Source organism: Condylura cristata, unplaced genomic scaffold, assembly GCF_000260355.1.
Source record: "Condylura cristata isolate star-nosed mole 26May11 unplaced genomic scaffold, ConCri1.0 scaffold00019, whole genome shotgun sequence".
Taxonomy (NCBI): domain Eukaryota; kingdom Metazoa; phylum Chordata; class Mammalia; order Eulipotyphla; family Talpidae; genus Condylura; species Condylura cristata.
This window is the reverse complement of record NW_004567120.1, coordinates 5,664,976-5,690,769: the sequence shown is the minus strand read 5'-3', so window position 1 is coordinate 5,690,769 and position 25,794 is coordinate 5,664,976. Positions and strand designations below refer to the sequence as shown.

General features: G+C 33.6%; 1 protein-coding gene across 4 annotated transcripts in view; it reads right to left on the bottom strand.

The window, feature by feature from the left end:
- Positions 1-13,425: 13,425 nt before the first annotated feature.
- Positions 13,426-25,794, bottom strand: part of ZNF711 (zinc finger protein 711) — a 30,049-nt gene continuing 17,680 nt past the window's right edge. For 2 of the 4 annotated variants that reach the window (XM_012727272.1, XM_012727270.1), the window contains exons 6-11: positions 22,897-23,052; positions 22,078-22,215; positions 19,195-19,332; positions 18,287-18,334; positions 16,626-16,769; positions 13,459-16,135 (exon numbers count right to left, since the gene is read on the bottom strand). In XM_012727272.1, the coding sequence (XP_012582726.1) occupies positions 14,958-16,135; positions 16,626-16,769; positions 18,287-18,334; positions 19,195-19,332; positions 22,078-22,215; positions 22,897-23,052 (1,802 nt within the window). In that variant the 3' untranslated portion in view covers positions 13,459-14,957. Of the gene's footprint in view, positions 16,136-16,625; positions 16,770-18,286; positions 18,335-19,194; positions 19,333-22,077; positions 22,216-22,896; positions 23,053-25,794 lie in introns of all 4 variants that reach the window. The other 2 variants (XM_012727271.1, XM_004685624.2) reach the window with 2 other exon arrangements.

Sequence of the window (25,794 nt, the reverse complement as noted above, 5' to 3'; positions counted from 1 at the left end):
AATGTGCTTAAGTATTCTATGATAAACAACAGATAAGCATACAAATGCCAAGCGAAAAAATTAAATTATCTGTAAAGTTTAATTTTTTGTAAACTAACACATCAGAAATTATCTTTTGGTTAAATAAACTCATATATTTCGGTAAACAAAAAACTTCAGAAGGCTCTTAGCATTGAGGCCCTTCTCTAACTATAACCAAACCATCAATCTCCAAAAGAAAATAATTTGGGGGGCCTCCCTGGTGACCAAGGGGTTAAGTCTCAGCACTACCAGTTAGAGGGCAGCCTCTGTAACTGGCCTGAGTTTGACCCTGAGTTCATCCCCAGCAAGGAGCTGGCCCACATTTGGCACAGCAGAGCTCTCCCATTTCACCCACTGCTCCCTTTTAACACTGTATTTCAGTAGATCTGCTTTCTCTGCTCACCACTCTATCTCTGGATTATAATCTTACCACCATCACCACCCCACTCCAACCCACCCCCACCTCTAGCCTATACCCCAATTATATGCAAAACAAGTAAGAAATTTGAGCTTTAACATATGTTGTTTCTTAGGTTATTGACTAGTTGAAAATTACATATTACTAATCATTAACTAACATTTGAAACCTTGACTCAAATCAGACAAAATATTGTTTCTCTGAATAAATACACAATAGTACCACAGGACCGTTCCTGGTGGCACAAGGGGTTAAAGCGCAGCACTATGAAGCTATCAGCAGCAACTGCAGCAGAGTTTGAGTTAGATCCCTGGCCAGGGAGGTGACCTAGATGGCACAGCAGACCTTTCCTATCTTGCCTACTGATCCCTTCACCAGTGTATTTCAGTCAATCCGCCTGGTCTGTTTCCCACTCTGTCTCTGGTGAATCCTCTCACCTGACCCTCCCACACCTGAGGCCTGTGCCCCAGTTCTTGTATGCATAAATAAATGAAACATCTATATTTAAACAAAGGGTTATTGAAGGCCTAAGCATATGAGCAGCAAGGCAAAGTTAGGTGAAATTTAAGACTGAGAAGCAGTTGCTGCTACCAACCAAATGTGCCATAGAAATGGTGGCATAAATGTGAGAACCTATCAAGTAAGGAGTCTGTAGAATAGAAATCATTACTTCTCTCTCCATTAAAAGTGTGCAGCAATAAACTTGATATCTGAATGAAATAGAGACTTGACAAGTTCAAATATATGTTTAAATAAGTTCACAGGCCTATCTTTATTAATCTATCTTTATTAAGAGTTAGAGATATTTAACATGGTATTCCTCTAAATATGACACCAAGGAATAAATCTACTCAATCTCACATTCCTCCTACTTAAAATCATTTGAAATCTACTCAAGTATGACAAAATGTTATTTCACTGAATAAATACAAAATTGTACTTCAACAGATATTTAAGTCATTTTAATAAATATCCACATGATAGCATCTTAATTTATGACCAAGTTCTAAATTATTTTTTTCTTTTCTAGCCATGAATGAATCAGAACCGAAAGAAGTTTTTGTATATCTGCAGTAGTATTTTGTGATTTTTCCATCACTAACAGCCAATCAAAAGTTTTAACCATACTACCACCCAGTGAATCTAATGGAATGAATGATTTCTGCAGATGACAGTTTCTTCAGACACATATGAGATTTGAATATTTTCTAGTACATTTATGTATTCTATATAGCAATATATAACTAATTTAAAGGTCATTTGCAGACTTTGTAGGATATAATCCACTGTTTTTCAATAAGGTGCTCTCTAGATATGGAATTTATTTTGAGGGGTAGAGACTTTTCAAATTATTCCCATTAAATTTTGTTCTTTGATAATAGTAGTGCAATTTAGCTTAAAGAGTAAATACTGTTTTTTTTTTTAATCAAAGTAGAGCCAAAAGATTACTGAAATTTTAGAAAAGTTCACTTAGTGCCTGGTAGGTATATTGTATGTTTGCTTTTCTTAAATTACACCTTGAGACTAAAAGAGATGCTTTATTACATGTTATTGATATTGCTTGAAGACATTACTAAATCAAAGGCAATGGTTCATTGCATTTAGTAGGGAAGTTGGACAATATCTTTTAAACAACTAAATACACAACATTGTATATTATACTATTATGCCTCTTAAGTACCTATCAGTGGCTTGGAAAATCTGTTCTTTCAAATAATTGGCTCATCAAATGAGCCCACCCAATTCCTTAAAAAACAAATCATTATATATTGTAGTGGGTGAAAGATAGGCTTTTTTTTTTATAGTGGTATATAAAACATAATATTGTAGTATAGCATAAAGGCTGATGGAATAAAAATAGTAAAAGCAAATGCTAGATATGTGTATCCTACTTAAGAGAAAGAAATTTTTATAGATTATTTAATGTAAGAAGTTGGTTGACTAATTGGGTTCCAATGGCCTTACAAACAGAATACAAGTATTTTCTAAAGACATTGGTAGAAAAGAATGAAATTTCTTAATTTCAATCCTTCTGGTAACAGTTAAGTACTAGCAAACATTAAAGTGTTTGTACTGGACAAAGTATGAATTAAGGCAACAAATATTCTTGGTTACACATGATGAAGTTTTGCACTGAAATATCTTGTAAATATCTATATATAATTCTGTAGTGCCTTGTAATTATATTCTAATAGTTGTTCATTATATTAAGAAACTGATAGATAGGAACAGATGAGGCATTACATTAAGTCAAACCACAAATAAGAAAAAAACACTTTAAATATGCTTACCTGAATATTCAAATAGGTCTTAATATAAAGCTAAAAGCCTTATTGTTATTTTGACTAAAATAGTAGGATTTATAACATGGGTTGACACAATTCCAATGTTAACCAATATTTTGTGATAGAAATGTTAATATTTTCTATGAGCTATATAGTCCTTACATATTTTTCCCTTGGTGTAGGAACAATGGGCAGTTTCTCCTCTGCCGACACTAATATGTTTAACTATAACAAAAGTATGTAATGTCTAACTAATAAAGATTGTGTAATGGAAATTTTTAGTATCCTGATAGAAAACTGCCACCATATCTGTTTGAAAATTAGAACAAATGTGATTTCCCAAAATTCTGAGATAAAAATAACAGTGGCCAAAATTTGGGGCAGTTAAGTTAGCACTCATTGACTCTCTTGATCCATGCATAGTGAGTAAATTGGAGCCATTATGAGGTAATTATTATACCAAACAAATTTAAATGTATGCAATTCTTTTGCCATTTGTATTGAGATCAATAGTAGTGATTTCCTTCCTTTCACAAAATTCATTCAACTTACCTATGAAAATTGCAAAGATGTTGCCAGTTGAGAAATGCCTTTTTATCTACTTTCTATTCCAGTGTGTTTGTTTTAGATTTGCCAAATAAAATGGAGATTGTGCAATGACGTGCAAAGTTATTTTTTTTTCAGTTTTTTTTTTTTTATTTCCAATTTCTGGTATTGAAGTCATATTGGTTTAAAATAGTTTTTATGGTTCAGTAATATAAAATTCCACCTCTTCAGATGTATACTATCATAACAGATCCACCAGCAAGGAATCAATATTCCTCCATCATAGCCGAAGTCATTTGTTTAAATATCTAAATTAAATATGTCAAGTTCTGTATGATTTTTGTGAAGCCCTCTTAGGAATCATGCAGGATTAATTTTTAACATAGTTATATATTTTTTTTTTCCTGGAAGCTGTCATCATGTGAATATGTGTTAGAGTTAGCAAGTACCACTCTAAAAACCAGAAACAAAACAAAAAATACTTCCTGATATGGAGTACTAGAGACAGCACTTTAACATAGAACTCCAGTTGATGAAGACTTTTTTAATGAAGTTTTAGTTCCCTTACTTAAAAACCTTATCTTCTAAGTTCCATAATTCAACACATTGTTTGTAATGTGATTTCATAAAATGTTTACCCCATTCATGTAATAGTGCTACATTAAGTATAACATCTTAACACAAACATTATATTAGGAACAAAATAAAGCTAAAAAATTGCATATCACCACCCAATTTAGAGCACATTAGCAAAAAGCCATTCTTACTTTTCCATTATTGTAATTCACAAAGACAACAATTAGACATAATTCTTTGGAAAGAGAATAATAAGCTGTGGGGAAAAAATCCCATGCAAGGTTCTATTCCTCTACCACACACCATTACTAAACTTATTGGATTTCCATAGTACTTACTGTCCAACAAAAATTAATCTTTCATGCTTACTTTACAGTAAGAAATAGATACAATTTTAAAAGACTATGATTAACAATTTCATGTCTAAATAAAATATTTAATAATATATACTAACAAAATTAGATAATTCCCTTTTGGATCTCCAAAGGAACATTGAAATTGTCATATGTTATGATCATATGAGAGCCAGGCAGTCCTGATACCTTCATGATCTCTTGTAGACAATGAAACATTGTTAGGACTAGTGTCTTTATGTTTGGCTAAGCATCTCATTACCTTAAAATAATTATTAAAACTACTATCCTAGAGATCACTTACGTTAATGGGTAGACACTGAAGACAATGCTTTGAGTCAAAAGTTGGTTTGCTAACACAATCCTTGAATACTCCTAGCTCTTGTGAATAGAGATACAACCATCAGACCAATTTCTTAAAATTTTTTACACTGATTATGTACTTTTAATATTATAATAGTTTATTTTTACATCATTTTGTGCCTTTTTCCATCTCAGTTGTGATCCCCATGTGCTTCCCATCACTAAATCACCTGGAGAATATACCTTTTTTGAGGTGGTTTCCTAAAGGCGTGTGATGACCCAGCCATGTTATGATAAATTAATAGTGCTGGAATCTAGAATAGCAAGTTTTAGAGTTATACGGGAGGTGACTGAGCTTTCCATTATGGGTTAAATCATCTAAATTTCAATATTGCCAAATGGTCCACTTTTAAATACAGCAGAATTTCCTTTAGAATAATTGCTTTGGTAATGCTGAAGAGAAAACATAACAACTGAAACAAGGTAAGTGAGAACATTTTTAGTTTGGGATATCTAGTGCCAGAGCTTTAAATGTACAAATTACAAATTTTTTATAGAGCCTCTAGGTTGCCAGTAATAGCCAGTTTTAGCTAGGATCCAAGATTCTAAAAGAACTTTCTCAAGCAGCATCAAATTTACAAGCTTATTATTTTGGAAGGACGGGGTGGAAGTGAACAAAGTTGATTCTCTAATTCAATGATACTCTAGAGTTCTAATGCTAGTTCTGCATTTTCTCTACCCAAGAATTAATCATTAAAAATTGTGCTACATCGTCCATCAGATAGCCGTTAAAAATGTCTTGGATTTACTTTGAATAAAACCAGCAGATGAACTTCAAAGAAACAATCATGGATAGGTGGGTGAAAGAGTGAAGAAAATTATAAATTAAGCAAAATTGGCCATGAAGTGAAAACTGTTAAAGCTATGTGATGGCTATATTGGGGGTCATGATATTCTTCTATTTTTGTATAAGGCTGAAAATTGTCTGCAATGAAAAGTATTTATCTACCATATATTCTCTTATTACACATATCTTTAAAGGCAGTTCAAGTTTCAAACTGGTGATTATTTTATATGTGATATTGTTTGAATTTGAGATACCTACTTGAGTAACAATTCCCAAATACCTTCTCTATTGTGGTATAGATCATTTAGAAGGACAGACAAATTCACATCCACATAAGAGACATGAACTGTTCTGGAGAAATACTTTCTGGAAATGCTCAACTTATTTCTCCTTTCTTGTAAGGGTACTATGACCTGTATTTTTTTTTTTTCTTACAGGGTGCCCTGCAGTGCAACTCCATTTTGTTTTATTTGAATTGTCTTAGTATTTTTGTGTTTTTTAATAGACTTTTTTATAGTAAGTAAAAACAGTTTAATTATTTGAAAGTTATCTGCTAGACTAGAAGAAGGGATTTGGGGGAAATAGTGTTGGTCTTACCTTTTTTTCCCTCCACCAAACCGCCCCTGTCTGCCCATACCCTATCTGCTGCCTCCTAATCACCTCTACCACTTACCTCTAGTAAATATTACCTTCTTTTTGCTGAGTTCAGTTTTATTCCTTTGCATATAGATTTTTTTTTTTTGGTATTTATATTCCACATGAATGAAACCATCCTATATTCATCCTTCACTTTTTGACTAATTTCACTCAATATAATCACCTCAAGGTCCATCACTTTTGTCCCAAATGCCACCATTTCATTTTTCTTCAAAGCTGTGTAATACTACATTGAGTATATAGTCCACAGTTCCTCTATCCATGTATCTATTGAAGAGCACTTGGGTTGTTTCCATGACTTGGCAATTGTAAACAGCAAATAGATATATCTTTTTCCTATCAGAGTTTTCATGTTACTTGGGTAAATAACATGATATTGTTGTTATTATTAGATCACAGGCAATTTCCATTTTCATTTTCTTGATGAACTTCCATACCATTTTCCACAGGGGCTATACCAACTTGCATTTGCACCAAGAGTGGATGAGAGTTCATTTTTCACCAAGACCTCATCAACATTTATTATTCCTATTCTTATATTAGCCATTCTCAGAGTGTTTCAACATAGTTCTCATTTGCATTTCCCATATACATGATGTTGAACATTTTTTCACATGTCTGCTGTTTTCTTTAGAGAACTGTCCATTTAGGTCCTTTGTATATTTTTTTAATTGGGTCACTTCTTTGTTGTTGGATTGAGAAAGAAGATAGTAAATTTTGGAATTAACCCCTTGTCATGTGTGGTAAGAAAATATTTTTTCTCATTCTTTAAGTGGCTTGTTTTTGTAGTAGCTTCTTTTGAGGTACAAAACTTTTCAGTTTGAAGTAGTCCCACTTGTTTTTGGTTTTGTTTCCTATGCTGTTAGGGTTGTATCTACAAATACATCTTTGTGGAACATGTCGTGTAGTGTGTCTTTTTCTTTTGAGTATTTCATGGTTTTGGTTCTCATGTGCAGGCCTGTAATCCATTTTGAATTAATTTTGATGTATGGAGTTAAATGAGTCTTGCTTCATTTATTTGCAAGTGCCTATTTATTAAAGAGGCTATATTTTCTCCATTGTATAGTTGTAGCTCCTTAGTCAAAAACCAACTGTCCATAGTTACATGACTTTATCTCTGGGTTTTCAGTTCTATTCCACTGGTCTTAGTTTCTGTTTTTGTTCCAGTGCCATATTGTTTTCATTACTGTTGCTGTGTAATACAGTTAAAAGCCAGGAAGTGTGAAACTTCTACTTTTCTTCTTTCAAGATTGTTTTAGCTATTTACGGCTATTTGTGGTTCCATGTAAAGATAATTGTTCTATTTCTTTTACAAACAACTCTTAGGTACTTTGATATTAACTTTATTAAATCTGTAAATTGCTTTGGGTAATATGGCCATTTTAATGATGTTAATTATTCCTACCCATAATAAGCACAGGATAGCTTTCCATTTCATGCCTTCTGTTATTTCCTTTAACAGAGTTTTATAGTTTTCAAAGTACAGGTTCGTCACCTCTTCATTAAGTTTATTTTCATTTTTTTTGCTGTTATTGTAAATGGAAATGTGTTCCTTATTTCCCTTTCTTCTCAGATATTTTTGAATAAAAATGCCACTGAGTTTTGTGTATTGACTTTGTATTGTCACTGTACTGTATTCATTTAAGTTTTTGCACAATTTTTTAATTTCTCTTTAATATTATCTGCAGACAGTTTCACTTCTTCATCTCCAATTTAGATTCCTTTTGGCTTTTTCCTGCCTAATTGCTTCAGCTGGGACTTCCAAACCTATATTTAATAACTGCTGGTAGTGTACATCTGTCTTTGTCCCTGACCTTAGGGGAATGCTTTCAGCTTTTCACTGCTGAGCATGATGATGGCTGTAGTTTTGTCAAATACACCCTTTAAATCTCTTAATAGGATCAATTTATTCAGAGTTTTTAATCATAAATGAAGGTGGATCTTGTTGGATGCTTTCTTTGGTATTTATTGAGGTGATCATGTGATCTCTTTGTGTTGATTTGGTGGATAACGATGCTAATTTGTGTATGTTGAACCAGCCTTGCATCCCTGATATGAAGCTTTATTTGATGATAGTAAATGATTTACTAGGTATATTTCTGTATTCACTTTGCCAGGATTTTGTTGAAGTTTTTGCATCTGTCTTACTCAGAGATATTTATCTAGTTTTCCTTTTTTGCACGGTTTTCTTTAGGTTTGAGATCAGAGTAACGGTGGCCTCATAGGAAGCCTTCCTCCCTCTCCACATTTTTTGACGAGTTTGAGAAAGTTAAGATACTAGATTTTCTTTGAAGGTTTGGTAGAATCCACTGGAGAAACTGGTCCACCCACAATATGGTGGAATATAGAGGTCAGAATCATCCACTCCACTAAAAGCTATAAAAAATTATTTGCTCATATAAATCAAGAGGCTTCATTCCAGTTATATAGCTCCAGAACCTTCCCTAGAAATTCAAGAACTATGGATGGTGGCTGCTGAGGGGAAAGAACAGGAGGAAAGGAAGGGAAGCTGAGTCTGGATTGGGGGTCAAATCAAACCATGAAGGGGGGACCTGGAGCCTTGTGAAATTCCCTGGAGGAAGTTTGCTGACACAGAGTGGGCACAGACCTAACCAGGAGCAGTAGGAACTCAGTAAACTCAGACCCAGGAATTTAGAAACACTGCAATTGGGGTGGTGTGGATATCAAAAGACCTTACTCTCCCATATTTGGAAGCGATAGAGAAGCCAGGCTCAGCATACCATACCCCTTAAAAAGTCTTACAGCAGTGGCCCTCCCTGGTGGCACAGCAGGTTAAAGCACTGCACTGAGAATCTAGGGCCTCTTCCGCATAAGTTTGATTCCCGCCTGCCCCGGAGGTGACCACATGGCGTGGCAGACCTCTCCTGGCCCGTCCGCTGCTCCCCTCAGCAGTGTACTTCGTCGATCTGCCTGTTCTGTTTCCCACTCTGTCTCTGGTGAAGCCTCTCACCGCCCCTGAGCTTCTGGCCTGTACTCCAGTTCTGTATAAACGGATTAAAAAAAAAAAAGTCTTACAGCAGAAAGGACTTTAGAGTTTATTTGTGAATGCTTTGTGAAAGTAAACAAAGGGTGTTTGTGTATGCGAGCCCAATAGAAGTTGCAGTTGAGACAGGGCAGCAGTGGTCATAGTGGGCAACCATGGTATTAAGTCAGAACACATTTGCCCAGTATACACACACCTCTGCCTTTGGACCAAATATAAATTCATCCTGGAGCTTAAGCCAGGTGGTCCAGACCTTATAATTCTCAGCAGGAGATCCAAATTTCTTAGGTCACTCTGCAGAAAGGAGTAGGAGCAAGGTGGGGTGTAAAACTAAACATAGAATACAGCTTGATGTGTAATAAATGAAGAGGTAAAGGTAAGTAAAGTCACCTTTCTGAGACTGAGCATTGAATTCCCAGTATTCCTTCCTATTTCCACCTCCAGCCAAGATAAATTAAAAGAGAAACAAAGTTTAATCCCCAGCACCCCACCTTCACACCACTATCCCCAGATATAAATACAACAATCTGGGCTCTCCCTGGTGGTGCAACGGGTTAAAGCACCGCATTATGGAGCTCTCTGAAGCCACTGCAGCACAAGTTTGATCCCCAGCCAGGGAGCTGACCCACATTGCATGGCAGACCTCTTCTGATTCGCCCGCTGCTCCCCTCAGCAGTGTACTTTGTCAGTCTGCCTGTTCTGCTCCCCACTCTCTCTGGTGAATCCTCTCACCTACACCTCTGTCCTGTGCTCCAGTTCTGTATGCATAATAAACCTTTGAAAAAAAAATAAGGCAATCTACATACTTAGGAAGAAAGAAACACCTCAACACAAGATAGAAAACAAAATGAGGGCAGAAATCCTGGGACAAACATAAAGATAGAAATAGAAAATCTTTGTGACAGTGTCTTCAAACAGTAGCAAAAATATTAAATGAGATACTGGAAGTTCAGTCACAGGCAGATAAGCAGGTGCTAGACCACAGAAAAGAGATCCAAAGACAAAATGAATTGTTTTATAGATTGAATACATAAAAAGATTACAGAGATTCTAAATGAAATGCAGACAAATATAAAAAATGTTTTAAACAGAGCTAAACTGGTAGGAGAAAGTTTATTTGTCGAAGACTTAAATGAAAAAACTACACATTTAGAAGTCAGGACAAAAGAAAAATGAGGAAACTATATGAGAAATATCTGCCTCAATTAGAAGAGGTGGCCTAAGAATCATTGGGATTCCAAAAGGGGAAAGAAATGGGAGCAGAAAACCTATTCAAACAAATAATAATTGAGAACTTCCACAGAATGAATTAAATATAGATGTCTGGGCCCTCCCTGGTGTGCAGTGGGTTAAAGCACAGCACTAAGAAGCTAAAGCCACTGCAGCATGAGCTGGACCCCTGCCCCTGAGGTGATCCACATGGTGCGGCAGACCTCTCCTGGACCACCCGCTGCTCCCATCAGCAGAATACTTTATCAGTCAGCCTGTTATGCTCCCCATTCTGTCTCTGGTGAATATTCTCACTGTCCCTGCACCTCTGGCCTGTACCCCACTTCTGTATGCATAAATCTTTATAAAAAATATATAGTTGTTCACGAGGCAGAGAACACTACTCAATTTTTAAATGCAAATGCCCTACACTCAGACTTCCAAACTGTCAAAAAGATAAAAGATTTTGCAGGATGCAAGGAAAAATATACATTACAAGGGATCCCAAATTAAGATTTCCCTGGATTTCAGCTCAGATGCTCTCTAATCAAGATGAGTGTGGAAGGAAATATCTAGAATCCTGTAAGACAGTAACTGCCAGCCAAGAATTCATTATACTGCAAAATTATCACAAAGTATGAAGTTGTAATAAAGGGTTTCTCAAACAAAAAGACGCTAATCCCATTGCTAGACTGCTTCAAGAATTACTCAAAGAAGTTCTACAAGAAAATAAAAATGAAAACAAATTGCTGCAAAAAATGACTATAACAACATAACATAGAAGCATGAGCAAAAATACTGAGTCAACAACAAAACACTAAGTGGGAAAAAATGGGCAAAATCTATATGGTTGAATGTCAAAGAGCAGAAACCAACTCACAGATTCTAAAATTCAAGAATTTAAGTACCCATTACACAAAATCCAGAATAGACATATACAGATGAAGAAGCAAATAAATTGATAGAAATAAGGAAAGTCATCCAGAAAGAGTAGAGAGAAATAATGGTAAAAATAAACAATAGGATAAAACAATGAAAACCAAAACCAGAATGACTGATAACAAAAATTTCCTATCAATAATCACCCTAATGTGAGTGATCTGAATTCATCAATAAAGATACAGGCTAACAATGTTAGTGAAAAAAATTCTAGACATCAATACTTGGTTTACAAGAGGGACACATTTAAAACAGAAAGACACAAACTAAAAATAAATACCTGGATAAAAGACCACATATGTCAATAACTCAAAAATTAAATCAGGAACTGGTATTCTCATATCCAGTAAATTAAAGAGTTTCAAAAAGTTAGTCAGAAAAACAAACAAGGATATAGAACAACACGTCATTGATTTTAAATAAATAGGTAAACAGGGACAAAGTTAGAAACATGTAATGATTAAGGGGAAAATTCACCAAGAATATATGACATTTATGCTCCAAATATAGGAACATCTAATTAAAGCAACGATTAACAGATCTAAAACACATCAATGTAATACATTCACTGCTAGTGACTTCACCATGCCATTGGCATAAAAGGACAGATCATCTAGACAAAAAAATTAACAAGAAAATAAGGGCCTTTAATGACGTATTAGAACAGATGGACTTATTCGGCAGTTATAGAACTTTCCATCCTGAAAGCAATGAATACACATTCTTCTCTAGTGCACATGGAGCATTCTGAAGAATTTATCATATACTAGGAGATAAAACAAATCTCAGAAAATAGACTTCACAGACCACAATGCTATAAAGCTAGATATCAACTATAAAAAGAATCCTGGAACCCACAACTCTTGGGCCAATAAAGAAATCAAAGAGATAAAAAAAATATGGAGAAGCAAGCTATTAGGTCCTACGGGATACTTTAAAAGCAGTACTATGTTGGATGCTTATAGAAATACAGGCCCACTCTCCCCAGAAACTTTGACCCATATTTTTAGGTGAAATCTATTTGGACATATAAAGGCAGCCTGTGCTCGTAAAATCTGTATTTCTTTAAGACAATCATTTATTTCTATCATGGACTAAATTCTAATTTGGCTAAGATTTTCCAAGCCCAAATTTTATAAGGAATTAAAGTAAATCTTTTTACTTTCTTCAGTTCCACTGTAGCCATGAATTATTGGAATCTTTCTTCACAGGGGCCCTTGCTTCCTCAAAAGTACATTCTCCACACGTGCAGTATGATCTTCAAAATGTAAATCACATTACATTGCTTCCTTCCTTAAAAATCTCCAGAGTCTTCCCATTTCAAATTCCCATAGGTCTTAACTCTATCAGTATCAGTATACTTATCACAGTCCAACCAGAATTTTTTCCGTCTCAGGTTATTTGCATGTTTTTCTGACTTGAATTCTCTTCCACAAGTTCTTCATGACTAGTTCTTCTTGACACTCTTATCTCAGTTCATATGCCATGACCTCAATTAAGGACTGCCTATTATCTATTCATCCAAGGCTATCAGCTTAAGTAGTTTCCAAAGTATATATAACAGAATTACATTGTGGGGGAAGGGGGTTGTCTAATACATTGTTACTCCTATGGTGGCAACTCATGGCATTTCCGAGAAATGCGTAAATGTAGGCTCCATTCCACAGCTTCTGAATCAAAATATTCATTTGAACAAGATGTTTAGGCAAACTATATAGACATTAAATCTAGAAAAGCACTGGTCTAACATGTAATGGATTTAGATTTCTTGTTCTTTTTGATAGTGATCATTATACAATAATTAACCTAATTAACAAGTCTTAATAGTGATTTATATTTAGGTATACAAATTCTGTTGAATGCTGACCAGTTTGATCACAGATTATATGCTTGCTCCTTTGCAGATATCTTTCGCAAATACTTGATTTAATACTTTTCCTTTGTAATGTATAGCATTCTATTGGGAACATGATTAGATGTACTCATTCCTCATGACTGTTACTTATGCAGTTTTAGAATTTTTAGTTTTATCTATAATACTAAATCTAAAATCTTACAATGGACACCTTTTCAGCATTGTCATAGTTTTAGCAAATAACATATATTTTTGAGTAAGAATCATAGTTTAAATTCTTAACTCATATAGTTGTCAAAGTAGAAAATTCAATTCAGAGGGCTAAATTGTCTATGAGCTCTTTTAAGTGAAAAGTTCAATAAAGAATAAACATTAATTGCAAGACAACTCTAAATAAATTCATTAAACCTTGAAATGCAATAAATGCTTTTTATTATATGCTCATTTCAATGAGTAACATTTAGAAATAATAATCCCACATAACAGTGACAATTTTATTTTGCAGTGTGTACATCATTTACAGCCACATAACACACAATTTTAGATATTCCAAATTTAATACTCTGAAGTTAAGAAAGATAAAAAATTTATTCTCCAGAAACTGATTCTTATCTGGTGCAAAAACAGAAAGGTGAACATTATTTGAAACACAAAGCCACGATATAGCATGAAGTAAAATTACATTTTAATTATGTTGAACAGCTGAGTGTAAACATGAAGCAACTAAAACTTAAAAGTACACATCATATGCATTACATTTAAGAACAAGATTTTCAATAAATTTCCCTAACCTGCTTTTTATATTAAGCGCCATTTTGATATGCAGCATGCTAACACAAAGCGTTGTTTAAAGGGATGCATATTTTAAATTTATACACTGTAAACTGAATGTCCACCTCCAAAGTCTATTGGCAGCATAATTGTTCCATTAATACTGAATACATACTGCCTCATACTGAAAAATGCATGTTAGTAAAATGGTATATAGATTTTTAAAATCAAAAATTTCAATAATGGCATAAAATTGCACCTTTAAACATTAGAACAAGATCAGAACAGTCATACTTGCTAAGACTGTCCTAAAAAAAAAATCCTCTCTAAACATTATAATATTTAAGAAAACTGTGTTCTCTCAATTTAAATTTTAGATCATTAAGAAATATAGTGCTAAATTAGTTTGCAACAGTCCTGTTGCATCCATTTTAGAAAGCCATATTTGAATCAAAATATCTGTTTTGTCATATATGCCATAGTGAACAATCAACTTGAACATCAGAAAAAAAGGGAACTTTAATCCACAGACTTCACCTTAGACTTTAGCACAGAATGCACTATTTTAAACATCCTATCCTGTGATAAAATCTTAGCAGCTCTGAATTTTTTTAATATCACTGAATTAGTCTAACCTGTTTTCCAGTGAAATTTTTTTTAATGAATACACAATATTTTTGCCATTTCTGGAATTCAATTTCCAGGTACCATACAAAAGGCTCAATGACTGGTAAATGTCTGCTTTTTAATCTCCTCATTCTCTGTTTCTAAAATTGCATAAAAGTGAGCCTTGCTTGCCATAGCAAAGCACTGATAAACCCCTCAATTATGTATGCTCTTTTCAAAAACATTTGTCCCTAACATGATCAGCCAATAAAGTAGTTATCTTTGCCTTTTCTTTCTCTAGTTTAATTATGCATATAATACTATTAAATAGACATGTTTTCCACAACCATTCTATGGTGCTTCTTAAAATTTTTAAGTATTTTCAAACAGCTATGATAACCCCTGTCAATTCAAATATCTTAAGATCTTTAATACAAATAGTGTAAAGTTTTGATTGAATATCAAGCTTTGTAACCAGATGAAATAGTTTGTGCAATTTTCCTCCCAACTATCAAATTTGATATCAAAATATCAAATTTTCAAAATAGCTTCTTTATTTTGATCTTATTACAGAAGAGCCTCTTTGTGGTGCCTCATAATATGCTGATTTTTTTCTGATGGTCTTCGGAACCCCTTCTTGCAGAATTCACACCTGTGTGGGTAGTCTTTTGTATGTATTGATATCACATGTCGTTTAAAGCCAGATGCATCTGTAGTGCTATATTCACAATACTCACATTGGTAAATCTTCCTTCCAGTGTGGGTCTTCATATGCTTTTTGAGCTCATTTTGTTGTCTGAACCCTCTCTTGCATCTTTTACACTTCAATGTCTGATCCTTAGTATGAACTGAAAGGATATGACCACTAAGAATAAATGGGTCTGATGTTTTAAAGTCACAGTGTCTACACTGATGAATCTTTCTACCCTTATGGATATCACTATGCTTTTTGAGCTCAGAAGGACGATGGAAACCTTTATCACAAACCTCACACTTGTGAGGAAAGTCCTTAGTATGGACAGATATGATATGCCGCTTAAGGTCACTTGAATTGGTGCTCTTATGGTCACAATGAGGACACTGGTGTGTCTTATGTCCTTGAAACAAATCCAGATGACGCTGAAGCTCCCTCTCATCACCAAATGCCTGGGGGCAATGCTCACATTTATATGGCAAATTGTTACCGTGCTTAGACTTAATATGAGTTTTCAGATTTGATTGATCTGCACACCTGAAGATACAATACTGACACTGATATGGCTTTTCACCAGTATGGGTTCTCATATGCTTTTTGAGTTCAGAAGGATGTCGAAAGCCCTTCCCACACTCAACACAGACATGAGGAAAATTCTTGCTGTGAACAGCCAATAAATGTCTGTTTAAAAGTCCTTGTTCTGCAGTTTCATAATCACAGTATTTGCACTTGTGTATCTTCGGCTCCTTGTCTCTTAGTATAAGCTTATTTGAACTCAATGGACTAGCCTCTCTGTATCTTCGTGTGTATTCTGTAAATTCGTGGGTTTTGTCAACTTTGTTTATAAGCTTATGGCTTTCTAAATGGTTATGAAAACTCACTTTCTTGTTAGTTGTAAAGTCACAATCTGTACACTGATATTTTTTTCTCATCAAATGGTCAGGATGATTCTTCATGTGTCTTTTCAAGAATCCCCTGGATTTAAACTTTTTTGTGCAAATATGGCAAGGATATACTGTCAGAGGCTGTCCATCAGGACCTATTATAACAGCTAGATAAAAAAAAAGTTGTTGTGATAATCGGACATTTTAAACTATTTTAAAGGGTTTTACAACAAAGATGCCATAACAATTAGCTGACATTCACTATGTGATAGTTATACTAGTGGAATAAATTCCTCTCAGATAAAATGCACACTGAAAGCAAATTATGATAAAGTAGCTTACTAAAAAGTGATTGAGCAGCACTCTACTCAGACTTCTTATACCAAAATGCTATATTACATGAACTTTGAAAATTAGCACAGGCACTCTTATTGCCAAATCTGAAAGTTATTTTTAAAAATATCATTTGGGTAAAGAGTAAACAGCATAATTTTAATCATTACTAGTCACAGAGTTTAAATATTACTTATATATAATACAAACATGTACATAAGAGTAGGATTACAGTATAAAAATTGACTTTTTTCCTTTGGATACCAAAAAATACATCCACATTTCACATCATTTCAATATTCTTAAAAGTATTCATATTTTTACCTGTTTGCCATTGCCTAGTTTCACCTCTTCTCCTCTTCTTGGCTTTTTGTTTAAGTACTTTATTTGTATTAATGCTTTCACAAATCTGAAGGTACTGTGCTGTTGTGCTACTTCTGTCTTCTAGTGTAGAATCCAAAGTATTTCCTGAAAAAAATTGATACACTACTAGACTAACACTTATTTATACCATTTTGGGTTTGGTCAGACAAATTACCAAATTACTAGAGATGACATGACATCAAGTTGCTATTGTGGTACTAAATTTTACCAAGTATAAGCATCTCCTTTTCTCTCTCCTACACACACACACACACACACACACACACACACACACACACACACACACACACACTTTAAATAGAATATGACATGAAATTAACTTTATAAAATTCCAACTTGTTCACCCTAATGGAGTAAACTGATAACGTGAATATAGCATAAGAAAATGAATTTCATGACCCCAAACAAAATCTTGGCATCAGTCATTTTTTCAACAATGAAGGCTAGTGAAATTAAAGGGATTTAAGCAGAGAAATATATATGTATCAGGGAACCAATAGTTACAAGTATGTATAATAATGTATAACTAACAAGACAGATCTCCTGTATATATGCTTTAGAAAAGTTCATGTGAAAAGTACTAAGGTTAATTTTAAAGGCAATTTAACCACAATTTCAGAGTGATTAGTGTATATAAAATAAAGTACTAAAAATATCACTAATTATAGATCTGTTGCTAGTCAACTTAGTTTGGGTATGTAAAGCTACAAAACTGCTTAGTTTATGTGCTATTACCTATGTCTATCATCAATTTCTCTGAAGCTTATATTAAAATTTAGAGTCAAATACCTCTGAAATATAGTAACAAAACAGTTGGCCATCATAAGCAAAAGTTTCCTTGCTTAAGAAATAATGAAACTATCAACTATGGAGTGACACTAAACGGATATATTAAAAGTAGAAAGAAAAGAACATTAAGCTGACACATGAGTTTTTAGTAACAATTTTATAGCTGGTTACCTAAGAAAATAGACCTGTCCAAGGAAGGCTCTGATTGATATTCTGAATAAATTTTACTTTTCTGTAAAAACAATTTCCATTTTTTTCCACAGCCACATTTTAAAGCCCATGTTGTTAAAGTGCCTGATTTGTATATTGAGATGAGTCTAAAATGAGTATCATTTATAGAATAATACACATTATTTGTATATAAATTAATCATTTCTCCAAAGGGATACACTTTTTTAAAGATTTATTTATGCTTAGAGAACTGGGGTACAGGCCAGAGGTGCAGGGGTGGTTAGAGGCTTCACCAGAGACAGAATGGGGAGCAGAACAGGCAGATCGACGAAGTACACTGCTGAGGGGAGCAGTGGGCAAGACAGAAGAGATCTGCTGTGCCATGTGGGTCACCTCCAGGGCAGGGGATCGAACCAGCACTGAGGAGGCTGTGGCTAACTTACAGTGCTGAGTACTAACCCACTGCCCCACCAGGGAGGGCCCCTAAAGGGATAAATTCTTATAAAATTAAGTAGATTAGATATGATAAGGCAAATACTGTTCAACAAATACATCTGTACACACAAACTAACAACTCTTTATTACCAAGCAATACACAAAACTGGCAATTTAAATTAAATCTCATATCTAATATCTCTCACCTGATGCTTGACAATCTTCATACCTACGGGAAACTCTTCTTTCATCTCCTAAAAATAAACACTAATTAAAACTGGTATATTGAGAATGATTACAAGTGGATCATATCATAATCTAGAAAACTTTACTTTGACCACCATACCTTCAGTTAATTTTTTGCTCCATTCTTCTACTCCCAAAGATTAGTTACTAATTTCAAATACTAAAAACAAGGGCTGCTGTAAGCATCTTTAAAACTCAATTATCTGGAATATTCTTCCTTTTTAAATAAAAACTGGGTAGTTCTGCAGAGTACCCTCAAAACTGAAAATGCTCTATAAATGACTGTTGAGTGATGAACCTTTGGAAAAACCAAGTTAAACTAAATTAATGCATATGAAACCAAACTTTTTCAAAATGAAGAGTATACCTGGACCATCTTGTAAATTAAATAGGAATGAAATAAAAGAGAGAGAAAGGAAAAAAAAAAAACTAGATAAATTTACCTTCCATTAAGTACTTTCTAGAAGAGCACACCTGGATTTCTGTTCCTTTTCAAACCCCAAAATCTTATTATTTGTTGTGCTAATACATGAAATAAATTTTCCAGAAAGGGAAGGATCTATTTTCAAGGTATATTCCTATTTTAGAAAAATCAAGAATCAAGCTTTTTAATGGCACCCATTTATACAGACAGGATTTTAAATAAGTCCTATTGAAAAACAATGCCTTAAGCAAGGTTCATTTAAATCACACAAGATATGTGGTAGAAAAATAATGTATGTAAATAGAGATGAATCAGTTCATAGCAAAACATTCTGTAATATTAGCCAACTCATGGTGGGGGGCATTAGCACAGCATATTTAATGAACTAAAGGCTGATCAAATAGGTTATGTAACTTATCAGGTGAAAAAATGCCAGTGTCCTACCATATGCCGCAGCCCAGACAACAGGGACAACTGTTTTATTAACATCAGAGTCCTCAAGCTGAGTCTCAGGGAGAGAAGTTCCTTCCTCTTCCCCTACAATGACTTCCATGTAAACTTCATCTGCTATTTCAGCGCAACCTAAATTTTAGAAATAATTGCTTGTTTATAACCCCAAATATTTAATAAATGGGTAAAAAATTCCAAACAATTTAAATCTTTCAACTCTCAAGATTTCAATTTGGTAAAGTGTTAAAAAATACACTTTTGGAGACTAGTGCCACTAGGACCAAAATCCTTATTCTCCTCTTAATACCTAGTCCTATGAAAATAGTTTTTTAATTATATAAAACATATATGTCTGAAATATACTGACTGATCTTACAATTCATTGGGCATTATAAACTTATAAGAAGGGTTATATTCCATAATTCTGCCTGATACTGCTTTGGAACCCAGAAAGTGTTTTCTACAGCATCAATACTAGAAAGTGGTCCATGCTATCTCACATACTGTAACTTAACTGCAGAATACATGCATGACAAAGTCAAAATTGAACAAAATAAATAAAATTTAAACTGCATGTGTGTATATATAAACATGCATACTCACATACACCCATATGTGTCTATCTCTATATATACACACATACACAAATACAGGCAAACCTCAGAGATATTATGGGCTTTGCTACAGATCAGTGAAATAAAATTATCACAATAAAGTGAGTCACACACATTTTTTGGTTTCCCGCTGCATATAAGTTGTTTATACTATAGTGTGCAGTAGTGCTATGGTTAAAGAAAACAATGTATATACTTTAATTAAATGTGAGAGACATGTGTTTAGATAGGAAAAATGGTGCCAACAGACTTACTCAAAGCAGGGTTGCCACAAACCTTCAATTTATAAAAAATGCAGTATCTGTGAAGCGCAATAAAGCAAAGTGCAATAAAACAAGGTGGGCCTGTATATAAATACCTATATCTTTGTAGAGAATATATATCTATATGGATGTAGAGATATATAGATTAATAAAATGACTGTGTTCAAAAATATGTGGAATACCCTTCAAGGGACAGGATTTTAAGAGACTCGACTGTGGAAAAAAGCATTGAGAGAGACTCCTTTTAAAAAGCAAAGTTTTGGTATGAAAAAATTAAACAGTTCCTTTAGTATATTTCATATTAAATAATCTGTTTAGAGTTAACCTCTTAATAGAAAATAGGTTCAAATCCATACTTTTCCCATGTGTCATACACTGGGATCATTTATTCATTACATAAGAAATGTGGAATGAATGTTGGAAAAAAAGTATTCCTCTTCTCCTAAGCTTCCCTTCTCTCCATTAGCCAGAAAGAGTAACTGGTCCAAGTTTTCTGTATTTCCATGGAATTCTGGTATCACCGAACCTAAAATTCAGTATCCCAGTTTCAATTGTGCCCTTTCCTAACCAATGAGTAAAGAAATACAAATTAATTTTAATCATTATACATAAAAATCTGTATATTGTACATTATGCTTACCACTAAAAGTCTAAAAGCATCCTTCATCATATAATTGACTTCTTTTATCTGATTTACCCACCCCCTTCCCAGTAACACCTAATTTTTCTTTTGTTTTGTTGATTCATTTTATTTCTGTATGCTCTACATGAAGGAAATCATGTGGTGCTTATCTTTCTTGATCTGACTTTTTAAACTAAGCATAATATCCTGTCGGTGCATTCACGTTATTAAAATAGCAGTTTTCCACCTTTTATTAAAAAATAGATGAGCAATCTTCCATTGTGTATAGACACCTCATCATATTTATCCAATCTTCTGTTAATTGGACTTGTTTCCTTTCCAACCAAATACTCTCAACTCATATTTTGGTATTTTCAGCTGTGGTATTCATGCTTGTAACTGGAATTCAGCTTGTAACCATTATGTTGTTAATGTCTGTATTCTTCTAGGGGAGGAAACTGAGGAGTGGGGGTAAAGTGCAGTTCAGGTAAAGCTGAAAAATGTCAAGTTAATGCATTGAGGTAGGGAATGCTGCCCTTTCATGGAAAAACAGTAGTATTTGTCTAAGTTTGGCAAGAACTATTAAGTTTCAAGGAAGGGTTATATTCCTACACTGTGATGAGGAGAAAGTAGAGAATAATTATTTTTTTCATATGGAAATGGGTAGAAAAGCAAGAAAGGAAATCTCAGAAGCTATTTTTTCCATTCTCTGGTACTCAGTCCCAAGGAATCTTAAAAACAGCAACTACTTGGGAGATCATGAATTGCATAATATTCTGGCAGCATGGTTTGTAAGAATACTTACTCAGCTAATCACTCAGTTTCAGAAAGAGAATAGTTAGTCCTTCCTGCTAACTATGGAGTCTTATTAACTTCAGAAAAGAGACCAATAATGCCTACTGCCATGTGGGAAAATCTCTGGCAGTACCGTTAGACATATTAAGAGTTCAAATTCTTCGATTTAATACTGGAATGATATTGGGCAATTACTTAACTTTGCTGAACATTTTTTCATTCCATAAAAGAGGGGTAATACCACCTACCTCAGAGATGAATTGTGAGAATTAAATGAAAAAAAATTCCCTAAGTATCTTGTGTACTCTACTAAAGTCAGAAACCATTATGTTGCTAATGTCTGTATTCCTAACATGTGAGACAGTATTTCATACTTGCAGAATTGAATGTGTGTGTGTATGTGTATGTATGTCAATAGAAGGTCAATAAAGACCGTTTTACAAGTAAGTACAGCAAAGGGTCAGCTTTATTTTATTAAAATTTGTTTCCAATATAGTACTTTTATATCTGAGATTGACTGATTTTTTTAAGAGAATGCATGATGGCTATTGGTAAGTTACTACAGTGTTTTTTTTTTCCTTACTGATATCATCTTCTTCTTGAGAAGAATCTTTAACTGCCATATAAACCATCTTCTCCCGTTGTATCCGGCTCTGGTCAAGAACTCCCGTAACAGAATGTCCATTGGTGTACTCACTCTCGGTGACAATTTCTGTTCCCCCTTAAAAATTGAAGCATATATAAAAATAGAGGAGCATCATGGCATAATTCCCTAAATTAATAAGGAGGGTGTATAAGAAGTATCTTCCTTGAGAACAGTTATTACTAAAAAAATGTTCCTACATAAATTTTGAAGTGTCAAAGAATTTTCTTACAAATTGTAACTTAAATATTCAGTCACCACTCAGAAATCAAAATAAATTTCTAACACATACATCACACTTATGTGCCAAGTAAGCACTGTAGAAGTCTTTTACATGTATTTACTCACTTGGTCTTCACAATAGCTCTGTGAGGTAGTTATCATTGTGGCCATTTTATGGAAGAGGAAAGAGGCAGAAGGTGGTTAAGTAACTCAAAAAAGTCCACTCTCCTAAGTGACACAACTAAGATTAAATTTACCTAGAACCTGCATTGTTTTAAACATCCAATATAACTTCCTACTCAAAACCAAATCCTCTGTTGTAATTTCTTTGGATATTTCAAATGTAATATTCTATTATGTTTGAAAGAATCTAAGAATATATTCTAAATTAACATTTTTCATTACAACTTTTTATATTCCATCCTCAAAGAAACTTATAAAACTTTGCAGTTTGAGTACAATTTTAGAATAGCAGCCAGAAAAAATAAGTTCTAATTATTAACTATATTAACAATGAATTTATATTAGTCTTTGTACCTATTTCAACATCATCTTCAGCCTCCGCTTTAAATATATATACTTTTATTACTTCTGAACCAAATCCGTCTTCTTTAACATCTTCTTGTGAACCATCACTGCCAATTTTTAATGGTGTGTTCCCCATGTGATCTAATTTTTCCCCAACATCATCCACTGTAAAATATAAAGATGAAATTTAGTTTAAAAAGTATCACTGCCAAAGTTTTAAACATAAGTGCAATGCAAAATATTGTGGTTATCACCTCTCCACTATATTAACTTAATGACCTATTATGCAATCATTAAAAAATTATATGCTTCATGAAAAAACTATATAACATGATCACAATTATATAAAAAACCTATTCACAGGATTCAATTTATATATATGAAAAACCATATTCAATTAAAATAGGAAATAACCTTCCATAAACTAACCCCAAAATAACCAAGAATATACACAGTATTCATAAAGTAAGTCACATAAGCAAAAACAATAATTATTAGATTAAATAACACTATGAAATCTAGGATTGGGAAAAAAGAAAAAAAAGATAAAACATTGGAATGATTTTATAAAAAGGAATTTTCTTTTAAAAAAGTATATATATGTATATTTATTTTACATTATTGTCCATTTTTGTACAATGTTTGATTTATCCTCTTGGTGTAGTTCCCATAAAATTGTCACCACCCAATTCACACATGAAACAGCACCTTAGTCCCTTATGCTCTTCCCGCCCCTTTGATCCCATCCCTCCCCTCCCAGAGACATCCAAAAAGGACTTTTCAAGCATCATCATGCAAATAAAATCTTAGCAAACTCTGAACTTCTGATGACTCAATAAAAGATAACTTCAAAATTTTATATATTTAGGGACACTGGTTTTACTACAAAATCAAAAAGTTAAAAGGGTGACGGTGGTGGGAAGTACATGGGGATTACAACTGAGATGAAAAAATGTACAAAATGAAGAATAATGTAAAAAATAAATTTAATAAAATAGTTAAAGCAATAATGAGAATATACTTACATTTTAATTATACTTTAAAATTTTGATTCTCAGCTATCTAGCTTTTATGAAAAACGTTCCGTTTTACAGGAATACTGGCACAGACGATGCAATGAGTATCATAATAAAAACTGTTCCTTGACCATAATATTAAATAATATATCCTCACAAATATTATATATCTGCCTTTTTTATTTTAATATTTATCACTGTAAAAAATAAAATGCAATCTAAATCAAAATGCCATTCTTCCTTAGTACATATATCAAGGTTTATGAATTTCTAGATGGGAATAAATTACAGTAACCTAGTGAAATAATAAAAATACTATTTTGATAGTCTTTATTACACTTCAGTGGTTGGAAGTGATCACAGTTCTTTCTGGGATAAACTAAATTACAACTGTAACTCACAAAATTAAAGCCCATTAAATGGACCACACATTTTTGCTCACTTTGCAATAGTTCTATATGTAATTTTTACATTAAGTATTGAAATTATTGTTGTTATTCTTATTGCACTATACCTTTCCTTAAGTACCAATTTAATACCTTCATTATTTTATACTTAGATTGATTTCTCATAACCCATTTGGAAACATATTGAGTAAATGAAATTGTTCTGTACTTTATATTGATAATAGTTATTAAAGAAATTAGTGTATAGTTTTAAGAAATAAACCATCAACTTCACTGAGATTTAGCCTATAAACTTGATTAATTAAGTAAAATATTAACAAAGACTTACTAGGTAATCAGTTGAATTTAGAAAAAGATCCTCAAAGATTCTTAATGCACATAGTACACAAAATATCCAAAATTAAAGCTTAACTTAAAGCTTTTTGTAAGGCATGCACTACTCAACTTTCACAGTATTTATTCTCAACCCACATGACATTTCAGCGAGAAATAAGCAGGTAATATTATACACACCACAGAATTCTATCTATTCCAAATGTAATATTAATAAAGGTGCATTGCTTGCCAGCATGGAAAGTTTTGTTAACTTTCAATATTCTTTCATAGCCCATTAGCACAATTTGATTAAATTTTTATTTCAACAAAATTTACAACAATCCTTTTAAAAGTAAGTAGGCTTTTTACTGTACCCAATTTATGGTACATCTCCCAAAATTATATGGTAGGTATCTTATCAGTATAAAATATACTGTATAACTAACTATAGGGATAGTCAGGCAATACTTAAGGTATCTACACTCCACAATGCTGAAGCAAAAATTAGTAACACTTAAATTACAAAGGTATTCTACTCCCAGGTATACACACAAGAGGCCTGAAAATAAATGCACAAAAAACATGTACGGGAATCAGCAGTATTCACAATAACCAAAAAATAGAAACAATACAAAAGTCTATCAATTGATGAATGGATAAATAACATACATGAATGTACATCTAGAGAAATATTAATGGATTTAAAGATTTATTTATTTATGTACACAAGATTAAAAAGGAGTAAGTACTGTACATACTACAACATGGATGAGCCTTGAAAAGGCATTGTGCTCCCTTGCAGAACTTAGCAAGCCCTAGGAAGATCCCAAGCAGACTTTTCCATGGTAGGACCTACTAGAACTTAGCAATTTTTTCAATGGGGCCAGAAAGCAGGACCATCTCAACAGGTCCCCAAAAAACCCCACAGAACCCAGCAAACCCTGGGGAGGGTCCTGGAAGGAACCCAGACCTCACAGGTCCTGGCAAGCAGTGGAACAGGCCCTGCCAAAAAAGAGCAAATATGACATGTTTCAGGCCAGTAGAGACCAGCATAAACTTAAGCAGAATTGACAGTGAAAATATTCATGATACACTGAGCAGAGGTGGGTGGAGAAGAATGTATGGGCTGTGATCTGGAGCAGGAAACACCAGTGGAAGGGTGGTCTGTT